Source organism: Leptodactylus fuscus, chromosome 5 (genome assembly GCF_031893055.1).
Source record: "Leptodactylus fuscus isolate aLepFus1 chromosome 5, aLepFus1.hap2, whole genome shotgun sequence".
In the NCBI taxonomy this organism is placed as follows: domain Eukaryota; kingdom Metazoa; phylum Chordata; class Amphibia; order Anura; family Leptodactylidae; genus Leptodactylus; species Leptodactylus fuscus.
The window spans coordinates 163512435-163525270 of NC_134269.1; the positions used below are offsets into that span (position 1 = coordinate 163512435).

At 44.2% G+C, this 12836-nt stretch overlaps 1 protein-coding gene across 4 annotated transcripts in view; it reads right to left on the reverse strand.

Moving 5' to 3' along the window:
- The window catches only part of UIMC1 (ubiquitin interaction motif containing 1), a 92016-nt gene that overhangs the window by 60548 nt on the left and 18632 nt on the right, over positions 1–12836 (reverse strand). For all 4 annotated transcript variants that reach the window (XR_012716120.1, XM_075274670.1, XM_075274671.1 and 1 more), the window contains exon 3: positions 270–357. Coding sequence is in view for 3 of the 4 variants with exons in the window: in XM_075274670.1 (XP_075130771.1) it covers positions 270–357 (88 nt within the window). In the remaining variant the exon portion in view is untranslated. The remainder of the gene's footprint in view (positions 1–269; positions 358–12836) is intronic.

The following is a 12836-nucleotide window of genomic DNA, read 5'->3' on the forward strand; positions in this document are numbered from 1 at the left end:
ACACTTGAGCCCAGTTGTGTTGACCTGTCATGGCTGCAGCTGTTCCATGTCCATGTCAGGATGTCATCGCTGGAGACCAGATAAAGAGATTGGCAGGGAACCCGGGAAGTGTTGGAAAGGCAGCAGCGGGGGATTGACATGATGAGTACTGCTCCTTTTATTATCTTATACGATTCTAAAAGTTGTCAACAATGCTCAACATCAGAACTCAATGCTGTATTTTCTACACAGCACTTTTTTTTTTTATTTCGCCATCAATTAATTCTTACGTGCAATTTTTCTTTTGACTGGCAAAGGTTTTCGGAGGGGTGGAGGCCTGCGTCTCTTTTTTGGCAAAATACTTTCTTCCTGCAGTTCCTAAAATGTAAGAAAAAAACATCTTTTCAATATCATAAAAGCCTATAAGAAGAAACCCATTATTTACAAGGAATTGTGTCAGGTATAAAGAATTGTACGTGTCTGAAATAAAACACATTTTCGGGAAAATAATATTTAAATATGTCACTAAGTTTCCATGGCAACCATATAGCTTGCAAAGTTCTAAAAGCAAATGAGAAAAGTAAATCAGAAAAGTACTGTATATGGAACGGAGATGCCATTACAATCCAGGCATGAAATGATGGCTTATGATTACAATATGTGAAGCACTTCGCTTCTTCCAGATTCATCTTACAGATTTATGAAAGCGTCTAAAAGAAAAACCGTCGTTAGAAAAGTTTGTCATAACAACCAATCACAGCGCAGCTTTCATCTTACTAGTGCACTGTAACAAATCAAAGCTGCACTTGGATTAGATGCTATGGGCAACAAAGAAAGATTTTATTATAGACAATTTCTATAAGTCTTTACCATAATATATTCTTATTGTCAGATGCTAAAGGATACAGAATTTACTAATAATGGAGCAGATAAATGAAGAAATATGAAACAGAATTCTGGTGGAAGTCCTCAGTAGTTGATACCTTTTTTAATGACTAACTTAAAAAAAATTTTGATGACACATCGAGCTTTCGAGACTCTATAGAGGTCTCTTCATCAGGATGGTATAACACAATTTCTGAAGGTAGGCATATATATACAGAGGAATGGAGTGTTAGATACAAAATAGATGGAAAATAGAACATGTAAATAAACAGTTTAAAAAAAACATATATATCAGTTCACAGGAAAGTTCTCTGGATTTATGGCTTCTTTGATCAGTGACATGGTGTCTAGTGGTTATAAAAGGTCATAAAACCTTGGGCCTGATTTAACCCCTTTTGAAGAGTGTTGAAGGTCATCATAAGTTTAATCTCCCATATGCGGCGATCTTTTTTGTTCCTAAAATTCCCTCTTAGTACCGGGATCTTCATATCCTGGGTCATATTATGATTTTGATTACAGAAGTGTTCTGGCACCGGGAGGTCCATTCTCTGTTCTCTAATCGTATGTCTGTGTGAGTTCATCCTCATCCTAAGTGACTGTCCTGTCTCACCTACATACAGGCCCTCAGGACACTTAGTACACAATATCAAATACACTACATTAGGTGTGCTGCAGGTGAAGTTACCTGGGATCTTGTAGTGTCGATCAGAGTTCGGGATCTTTATTTTATCCATGGTCAGTACGTGAGGGCAGGTTTTACACCTCTTCTGTCCCCATGGAAATGTTCCTGTGTTAGTTGGAGATGACAGTGAGCTGCTAATAATCATATTCCTGAGGTTTGGTGGCTGTCTGTAGCACAGGAGAGGGGGATCTGGAAATATGGATTTTAGATGGTTGTCTTTTTGCAGTAGTGGATGTAATTTGCGTGTGATTCCTCTCAGCATCTCCAGGTGTGGGTTATATGTGACAACCAGGGGCACCCGATTGTTTTCCTGTTTGGTATTGTATTTTAATAACGCCGATCTAGGTATTCTCGTGGTCCTGTTAATTTGGTTTTCAACTGTTCTTGGATGGTAACCCTGCCTCAAGAATGTGTTTTTGAGGCCTCCAATGTGCTTGTCTCTGTCCACAGGGTCTGAACATATGCGATGGTATCTGATAGTCTGGCTGTAGACAATGGAATTCTTTATGTGTTTCGGATGAAAGCTATCCCATCTTAGGTAGGTAGGGCGGTCAATCGGCTTCCGATACAGTGATGTCTCAATTTTGTTGTCCTGTATCTTGATGACTGTGTCAAGGAAGTTTATTTCAGAGAAAGAGTGATTGAGCGTCAGGTTGATGGTGGGATGGAACTGGTTGAATTGTTCATGGAACGTTTTCAGCTGTTGTTCAGACCCAGTCCAAATGATCAGGATATCGTCAATGAAACGGTAGTAGGCCAGAGGCCTGGTGGTGCAGGTGGATAGGAAGTCATTCTCAAGCTTGTTTATTTACATGTTGTTTTCCATCTATTTTGCATTTAACACTCCATCTCTCTGTGTATATATATGCCTAACTTCAGAAATTGTGTTATACCATCCAGATGAAGAGACTACTATAGTCTCGAAAGCTCGATATGTCGTTAAAAAAAAATTTAAGTTAGCCATTAAAAAAGGTATCAACTACTGAGGACTTCCCTCAAAAAATTTCTTTCATTTCATATCCACTGGCTAACACAAAGACATTTTTTCTTATACAGAATTCTGGTGTAATTTTCGTAAAAAAAACTGGTGCACATGCTTAGATTCACCTTATTTAAGAACAGAAACCCAGGCACAGATATGAACCTAGCGCGTTTTGGACTGTAAGAGTCTGAGCACCAATATACGGAGTAACATTAGACTAGACCAGGGGTGCCCAATAAGTCGATCGCGATCTACTGGTAGATCGCAAAGGACGTATGGGTCGATCGCGGGATGCAGGGATCCCTGATGTCTGTTTGTTCACAGTGCAGGCTGAGAGTCATCTCCGGACACTGGCAGGCAGGGCTGCCGCAGCCCCAGCCTGCCAGTGTCCAGAGATAACTCTCAGCCTGCGCTGTGATGAAGCAGACAGCGGGGATCCCTGGGCAGCCACAGAACTCCGCTGTCTCCTGCTGTCACGATCCGCCTGGCCCCACCCACTTACCCGGTCACGCCCACATACACACCCGCCCCGCCCACAAGCCCGCCCATATGTCCACCCCGCCCCCGCCCACAGGCTCGCCCCAGCCCCGCCCTGGTAGATCTTCTGCCTTGGTCAGCTAAAAAGTAGCTCACACGCTGAAAAAGTGTGAGCACCCCTGGACTAGACAGTCTAAAAGTGCACAACAGACACTTTGGATAACCTTGTGCAGTTTAAAGAGGACCTTTCACATCCTTCGGCACCCAAGGTATTATATGCCGTTAGAAAGCTGACCGTAAAATGAATATAGCACACTGTCAGCTTTCCCGATGTCTGCCCGGGTGCAGGAGATATCCCTCCACTGTCAGAAGGGTGGGCCTTACAACCCAGCAGCGTCTTAACAGGGCAGTAAGGAATGCCCCCTCTTCCATGGCATTGTGTTGTCAGAGAGGGCGTTCCTTGCCTTCCAGCAATGAAACGGAGCATTTCTTCGGACAGCGAAGGAATATCGGTGCCCAAACTAACGAGCCATCAGTAGTAATTACAGTCCTGATATAGTGGCCATTAAAGATCATCTGCCATATCTGTAGTAGATCACTACACAGATTTCAGGGCCCAGGGGAGGACAGTAAACAATAACAAATGTTCCTGTTCAGGTCTCTTGTGACGTGATGCATCCCTAAGATCATGGCTGAAGCTTATAATTGGGCCTCAGTAGTCACATGAGTGGAGATTGGTCAATGCATCAACACACTCCACGTGATCGTTGAAGACCAAGCAAAAGCTTCAGCAGTGACCTCAGGGGCGTGTGACATCACAAGTCATTGTACTGAAAGATGTGTGGTCTGTACTGCCCAGTGTGGATTGTTCCCTTCACAGTATATAATAGTACAAGGTGATGTTTCCCAGCAATGAAAATTTACAGTAAGGACCACCCACCTGACAGTATACCAATATCCATAGCCAAAACTAACCACACTAATGTCACTGTAAAGGCTGGCTTTGGTTCTGATGGACCCAGTTGTTCATGTTCAGGCATTCATATACAGCTGGCTATAATATCCCCTGGGTTTCTAAAGACAGATTCACAATGCTCCACAGTCTGACTTCAGCTTAAAAGAGGGAATGTGTTTATGAGGCAATCCCTTCAAAATGGCCACTTATTCTGTTAAGTTATCTGACATGTATAACTTGTACATGATAGCTAACCTCTCTTCAACTCCTCTACATACGTGAATTGTGCCTATAGAAGGAGGCTGAGGGTCTTTGGAGTCCAGGGGCCACTTCTTAGGCTCTTTTTCAACTCGGTGATCGGTTTTCGGTGTGGCCTGCTGGGGGAGCAGTATATCAACCAGGGACAGAAATAGACTTGAAAGGCTGATCAGAAGGGCCAGCTCTGTGCTGGGGAGCCCCTTGGACCCAGTACAGGTGGTGGGTGACAGAAAGATACTGTCCGTGGTGACCTCCATGCGGGAGAATAAATCCCACCCCATGTATGGGACCTTGACGGCACTTGGCAGCACTGTAAGTGACCGACTGCTTCACCCCAAGTGTGGGAAGGAGCGTTATCGCAAGTCTTTCCTTCCAAACGCGATCAGGCTGTATAATCTACATCACACCAAGCGAAGATCACTCTGCACAGAGAACTAAATGATTCTGAAGTCTTCCGTCTTTCTTTCTTCTCTTCCTTAGCTGCTATGGACCCCTAGTATATCTTCTCTTCTCAGGATATGTGTGTCTACGTCCATAATATATTACTGTGTATTATCCTGTATCTGTATTACTATCCTGCTGTAACATACTGAAATTTCCCCACTATGGAACTACTAAAGGATTATCTTATCTTATTTGGACACACACTGATAACTAAATGTGTTAGAATGGTTGTGTGGAACTGTGATACTGACTGCTGTAGCCTCATGACTACTTACTAAGTACAGCTCCATGCACTGTATCATGGCTGTGCTTGGTATCTGGAATAGGAAAGAGTTACAGCTTAACCATTGATCTGAGCACTATAAGGTGCTGAGATTGGATTAATAATGTTTTTGGTGCTGACAGACTCCCTTTAAGCTATTGGAAGTGTTTTATACAAGACATTGCTTTATCTGTATTGTTTGTTTGCCAGCTACTACTCATTATGCTTCCTCAGCATTTATAGCCTAGGTTTCATACCACCTCTGCTATCTAGTAGCCAGGTTGGGGACATCAGTCCCTATTCCTGGACCACTCTATTCTCTTCATTATCACTGGACCCTTCTGTCAGCTCTGCTAAGTGTACTTAGTTGCTGAGCCCTGATAATGGCTAGAACAGCCTTATAGAAATTGCATGGTGTATGCTCGGTACACTAGTGATACATTTAAATCTGATTAGATTTTTTTTTTACATTGCGTTAAAGGTTTTTTTTTTTTTATCTAAATCCCCATTAACTTCCATTTTACAGTGTGTTACCGCTCATGGCAGGACTTCCAGCAGGATAATGCTTGCCCACACAGCAAGGGATGTGAGAGTGCAACACAAAAGTCCTTCTGATCAGTGAGGTTCTGAGAAGTCAGACCCCCCACTAGTCTGTAGGTTATCTCCCATGTGATGGATAAGAAGGGAATAACCTGCTTTGTGGGAAAACCCATATAACCAACTACAAAATTTTCTTTCAGAATTTAGTATGTAATGTGTGAAATGCAGTCCATAAGGTTGAAGCCAAGATTGGAGCTGCTGCAGCCTTTTTCAGTTTATGTAGCATAGCGTGTTTACCGCACTTGTTACAATGGATGAAATACATCATAGAATAGAGCATTTAAAAATTCTATTGAAGACTTTCTAATCACTTTCTTCTTAGGTCCATTTCACATCGGCGCATAGGTTTCTGTTTGGGGGGCTCAGCTTGAGGACTCCCGAACAGATACCTAATCCGCATAAAAAAAGCGATCATCTTACGAAACCTGTGGAACTCCATATACTATAACTCCATATTTTTCATGCAGAGAGGGGAACAGAATGAACCGAACGCAGATGTGAACTGGGCCTTAGAGACTTTTTTTTTTAAATCAGATAATTTTTATTAACAATTTTTTCTGTATATAAATTCAAACAATCGACAAAACAACAGCAACACAACAATTCAAAGTAAATATGGAGACACAATCTGACGTATAAAGGGGGAAGTCCATTAGGGTCCCCCAATAAATCTCCCGAACATCTTTTGATTCATAGCAAATAATAGCGCTCAAGGAATCAGGGAAACAGATAAAGTAGAAGTGAGAGATCTACTTCTAGTCAGAGACGGGGAGGGAAGACCAAGTGTGTCCAGCCATGCCCCCCAAATTTTTTCAAATTTAGTTTGGTCCTTTCTCTGTATATATACTCCCTTCTCCAGCCTAATAGTATTATTAACTCTAGATATCAATTCAACCAGAGAAGGAGGGCTTGGGTCCAACCAATGGTAAGCAATCAATTTTCTTGCCTGATATAATACCCTAGACAACATTATAAATTCCAGGCTTTCCGGGTCCACACCCTCCCCCAAATGACCTAGGAGGCAAACTAATGGTGAGCGCAGAAGTGTAATAGAATACACCCGGCCAAGCAAGAACCGTAACTGATTCTAGTAATCGGCTAAATCCCGACACTCCCACAACATATGCAGGAGATGTGCGGGTTCCATACTACAGCGGGGGCATTTGGAATCAGAACGGATATGCATACAGAACAGTCTCTGTGAAGTCCTATAGACCCTATGCAAGAGATAAATATAAGAGACAATGTCTGCACTTCACTAGGGGACAGTATAGGGGTCAGGGCTAACACTTCTCCCCACATTTACCCATCCACCACACCCCTTTGAGACTTTTACATAATAAAAGTTTTAAAACGGAGAAAAAACCATTGCCTTATAGTTTTGTTCTGAGGGTGTGCACAGGGTGTTATTGTACTGGAGGATATGGAGATGGGACATTATGAAGGCCCTTTATATCGGTACATGACATGGTAAAATCAATGCTATACCATCCCTGGGGTCCAAGGGCAACCTCAGTATTGAGTCTGTATATTTTCAATGTGCCTGCAGTTTCATTCCACACTTAAAGATGATCTTTCACCACCTAAGCCAAGTCCAGCTCTTTGTATCATTTAATAGGTGTTTCACCAGTGAGTCTAGCCCCCCCTCCCCCAATTCCTAAGCTATAAGTGCTGTTAGTTTTGGTGCCTGATAAGCCACTAAAGCTGTACACTGGCAAGTGGTTGGTGTCAGACAGGAGCAGGCAGTGGGAGTGATCCTAAGTAGAGATGAGCGAACAGTGTTCTATCGAACACATGTTCGATCGGATATCAGGGTGTTCGCCATGTTCGAATCGAATCGAACACCACGTGGTAAAGTGCGCCAAAATTCGATTCCCCTCCCACCTTCCCTGGCGCCTTTTTTGCACCAATAACAGCGCAGGGGAGGTGGGACAGGAACTACGACACTGGGGGCATTGAAAAAAATTGGAAAAAGTCATTGGCTGCCGAAATCAGGTGACCTCCATTTTAGACGAATAGTGGATTTCAAATCCGGGTCATATGAGAATGTGAACTTTGTGACTATGAGACAGGGATAGCTGTACAGGCAGGGATAGCTAGGGATAACCTTTATTTAGGGGGGAATGTTATTAAAAATAACTTTTTGGGGCTCTATCGGGTGTGTAATTGTGATTTTTGTGAGATAAACTTTTTCCCATAGGGATGCATTGGCCAGCGCTGATTGGCCGAATTCCGTACTCTGGCCAATCAGTGCTGGCCAATGCATTCTATTAGCTTGATGAAGCAGAGTGTGCACAAGGGTTCAAGCGCACCCTCGGCTCTGATGTAGCAGAGCCGAGGCTGCACAAGGGTTCAAGCGCACCCTCGGCTCTGATGTAGGAGAGCCGAGGGTGCACTTGAACCCTTGTGCACCCTCAGCTCTGCTACATCAGAGCCGAGGGTGCGCTTGAACCCTTGTGCACACTCTGCTTCATCAAGCTAATAGAATGCATTGGCCAGCGCTGATTGGCCAATGTATTCTATTAGCCTGATGAAGTAGAGCTGAATGTGTGTGCTAAGCACACACATTCAGCTCTACTTCATCGGGCTAATAGAATGCATTGGCCAGCGCTGATTGGCCAGAGTACGGAACTCGACCAATCAGCGCTGGCTCTGCTGGAGGAGGCGGAGTCTAAGATCGCTCCACACCAGTCTCCATTCAGGTCCGACCTTAGACTCCGCCTCCTCCGGCAGAGCCAGCGCTGATTGGCCGAATTCCGTACTCTGGCCAATCAGCACTGGCTAATGCATTGTATTGGCTTGATGAAGCAGTGCTGAATGTGTGTGCTTAGCACACACATTCAGCTCTACTTCATCGGGCTAATAGAATGCATTGGCCAATCAGCGCTGGCCAATGCATTCTATTAGCGTGAACTGAGTTTGCACAGGGGTTCTAGTGCACCCTCGGCTCTGCTACATCAGATTGCTACATCTGATGTAGCAGTGCCGAGTGTGCATCAGATGTGTAGTTGAGCAAAACTGACTCAGCACTGCTAAGTCTGCATTCGCATAGGAATGCATTGGCCAGCCTTCGGCCAATCAGCGCTGGCTCTGCCGGAGGAGGCGGAGTCTAAGGTCGGACCTGAATGGAGACTGGTGTGGAGCTATCTTAGACTCCGCCTCCTCCAGCAGAGCCAGCGCTGATTGGTCGAGTTCCGTACTCTGGCCAATCAGCACTGGCCAATGCATTTCTATGGGGAAAAGTTAGCTTGCGAAAATCGCAAACTGACAGGGATTTCCATGAAATAAAGTGACTTTTATGCCCCCAGACATGCTTCCCCTGCTGTCCCAGTGTCATTCCAGGGTGTTGGTATCATTTCCTGGGGTGTCATAGTGGACTTGGTGACCCTCCAGACACGAATTTGGGTTTCCCCCTTAACGAGTTTATGTTCCCCATAGACTATAATGGGGTTCGAAACCCATTCGAACACTCGAACAGTGAGCGGCTGTTCGAATCGAATTTCGAACCTCGAACATTTTAGTGTTCGCTCATCTCTAATCCTAAGCTCTGACACTGTCCACCTCAGTACGGAGATCTGAATTACATCCACTTTCCTGTTCCTGCCTGACACCGCCCAGCTGTATTACAGAGCTGACGTAGAAAATCAGACACCGCCATTAATAGCTTAGGAAAGGTGGGGGCTACAGAAAAAAAAAAAAAGTCAAATTTCACTGGCAGCAAATTCGCACCTGAAACTAGTGAGTCAATCTTGAATTGCTACCACAAATTCTTTGTGAACGACACATCAGTACTTGCCATAATCAAATCCTTAAGACATAAAAAGAGCCCTAAAATGTTAAAGGGATTCTACCACTAAATCGCTTTTTTTTTTTTTTTGTGCTTTAGATGTCGGAATAACCTTTAGAAAGGCTATTCGTCTCTTACCTTTAGACGTGGTCTCCGCGGCGCCGTTCCTTAGAAATACCGGTTTTAACTGGTATGCAAATGAGTTCTCCGCAGCAATGGGGGCTGCCAGAGAGCTCACTCCAGTGATGCCTCCATCTTCAGCTGCAACCCCGCCTCTTCTGTCTTCCGTTTCGGTCCAACCTCCGACGCCTGCACAGTACGCTCCTGTATTGAACTACAAGAGCAAGAGCGGCCTCCCAAAAATGGCCGCCTGCCGGCGCTGGGGCCCACCCCCATTGCTGAAGAGAACTCATTTGCATACTGGTTAAAACTGGTATTTCTAAGGAACGGTGCCACGGAGACCACGTCTAAAGGTAAGAGACGAATAGCCTTTCTAAAGGCTATTCCGACGTCTAAAGCACAAAAAAAAAGCGATTTAGTGGTACAATCCCTTTAATTTTAATTAATTTGTCATGTATATCTTGACTACACAAGTGTATTGAGCACTGACCACTTTACTAAATTAACTGGAAAATCACATTTTCCCAGGTTGGTCGTAGAATGGAATTGTGCCCACCAGTAGAGGTAAAGCAAAAGACCCCCAGTGTTGATTTGGGTAGAGGAAGGGTGTTATACTATCTTTATTAAGTATAAGAAAACATAACCAGGATGCTGTGAATTCTGTCATCACATCCCTAGGTAATTCAGAAGCAATATAAGAAAACTTCAATCTTCAAGTGGGGGAATTAAAAAAAACAAAAAAAACCCCTAAGGATAAACATGGGACAATGGTGCCACCTTGAGGACAACTCGCTCACTTTTTCCCAGCTGGCATTGTGATATTATAATTCAGGAAAGCTTCTCCAATGTTCGTACTTCTCATTTCTTAAATGGCACAGCTGCCTTCCTGTGTTTATCATTTAATGAATAAGAAATTTAATAATTGCTCTTGCAGGCCATTAAAATGCAAACACGGCTTGCCGAGTGCATGCGTATTCTCCCCAGAAGCTCCCAAGTGTTCCTTTAGCACATTTCATATGCTTAGCAGTTTCCCTGCTCTCGTACATCAACCCAAATCCTACAGGATTCCAGCTATAAACGGCACAGCTTACAAATCCTGCAGTTCTTAATCATCTGTGGCGATGGAAATGCAATAGCTGCTTAAAGCGATACTCATGGCTAGCAGACGGGGCAGGGCTTCTACAGAAAGCAACATGTGGATGGCGCAGACACCAAAACTAGACAAACCTGGATGTCAGAAAATGTTCTCCCAAGTTTACCCCTATACCAAGTACAATGCTACCGATAAGGGACACACTGCTAAGGGCATGATTTCTTCATACTTACAGAAAGTAAGAGGTGACAAGCAGGCAGTTACATTTCTATTATAATAATATTACATCATATTAGTGATGAGGGAAGGAACGCTAAGAAGCCTATCAGGCCTGGGTAGAAAATGGACAGTTACAGATTATTTAGAAGGCTAAGTCACACTAGCTGCTGGACCATAAGAACCAGGGTGTCTAGAAGGAGAAAAGAAAAGTCTGTGAAACTGGTGTAACGGCAAGGAAAAGAGGAAAGCAGGGTACATAAATAAGAGCAAGTGGTGGAGTGGGGACTGGATGTTTAAAGAGGACCTTTCACCACCTTCAATAAGTTCAGCTCTTTACATAAAATAGGACTACTCCGCTGATTTTTTTTCTCTAGCCCCCACCATTCCTGAGCAGTCAATTGCGCCTGATGTGCTATTTAGACTCTGTACTGTCAAAAGGGCGGTATGAGGCAGGAGCAGGTAAGGGGTGTGAGTCTGAGCTCTGACACTTCTGCCTCTGATTGGAGATGTGAATCGCAACCTCCGCCTGACACTGCCCATGTCACATTACAGAGCTTAAATGGCATATCCGGCAACAAAACTAACTGCATTTGTTGCTCAGGAACGGTGGAGACTAGAGATGAGCAAGTACTATTTGAAACGGCAGTTTCGAATAGCATGCTCCCATAGGAATGAATGGACACAGCCGACACGCAGTTGGGGTCCTGCCGCTTAACCCCCTGCGCGCCGACTGCTCCCATTCATTCTCAGGGGAGCGTGCTATTCGAAACCGCCGTTTCGAATAGTACTCACTCATCTCTAGTGCAGACTAGTGAAACAATTCCAACTGTGCTGGAATCAGTGGAGCAGCAACTATTACTAGATGCAAAGAACTTGTATTGGTCAAGGTGGTGTAAGGTCATCTTTAAGCAGAGCTCAGGAAGAAGTAGAACATTCCACACCTGAGAAAAGATGAGGACCACCAAACCCAGGTTGCTGACTGTAATGTTTTGTGTTATGTAAGGTTTTCTGACTCCTGCACTAGGGATATAGCAGCTACACTTCTTATAGCACACAGCTTTAGTAAAATCTTCTGATATGGCTGTCGCTGTACATCGCTCTATAGTTTTGATCACCTTGCTATCAGTGTCATCCAATGACACCAGCAGTTGCTGTGCCTCAGTGCTAGGGCTCTCTCTTACTCACCACATTTATCAGCACAATGACATCAGAAATGGATAAGAAGTTTTCAGCTCGTCACACTTACTATTCTTCCTCCACATCTGTGCAAGGCGGCATGAGAACAGTAAAACCTTCCTACAGGGCAACACAATGGCTCTGCAGCCTTGGAGTCCTGGATTCAACTCCTGCCAAAGACAACATCTGCAAGGAGTTTGTATGTTCTCCCCGTGTTTATAGATAGATATACTGATAGGGAAAAAATGTACATTGTGAGCCCTATATGGGGCTCACAATCTACATTTAAAAATAAACCCAAAAAAACTCACCACAGATTCCAAAACCCAACACTCCAGTATTCCAAAAGGATGATTAAAATGATATCTCTTTATTGTAGATCACATTTATCAAAAGTCACACAGCACAGATGCTGACACGTTTTGAACAAAAATATTTTTCTGTTTTAAGCTCCAAACACGTCTGCAGTTTTATTCTGTGACCAAGAATAAAGAAGTATCCTTTAACGCTAGGCTCACACCTGCGTTCAGGGGCTCCGTTCTATGGTTTCCGTCTTCTGCATGCCAGAAGACGGAAACCATAGACCGGGTCCGGCCGTGAGCGGTGGTGAGCGTTTTAGGCTCTCCGCCGCAAAACCGTTTTTTTAAATCCGGACACAGAGTACTGCATGTCCGACTCTGTGTCCGGATTATAAAACCCGGTTTCGTGGCGGAGAACATAAAACACTCACCGCCGCTCACGGCCGGACAGCTTTCTCACCCATTCAAATGAATGGGTGAGAAAGACTCCTGCAGGTTTCCGTCTCCTGCCTCTGTTTTAGGCAGGAAACGGAAACCTGAGGTACGGAGTGCCGGCGCAGATGTGAACGAGCCCTTACTGGTCCTCTTGAAGTACTGGAGCGCTGGGTTTTGGAATCT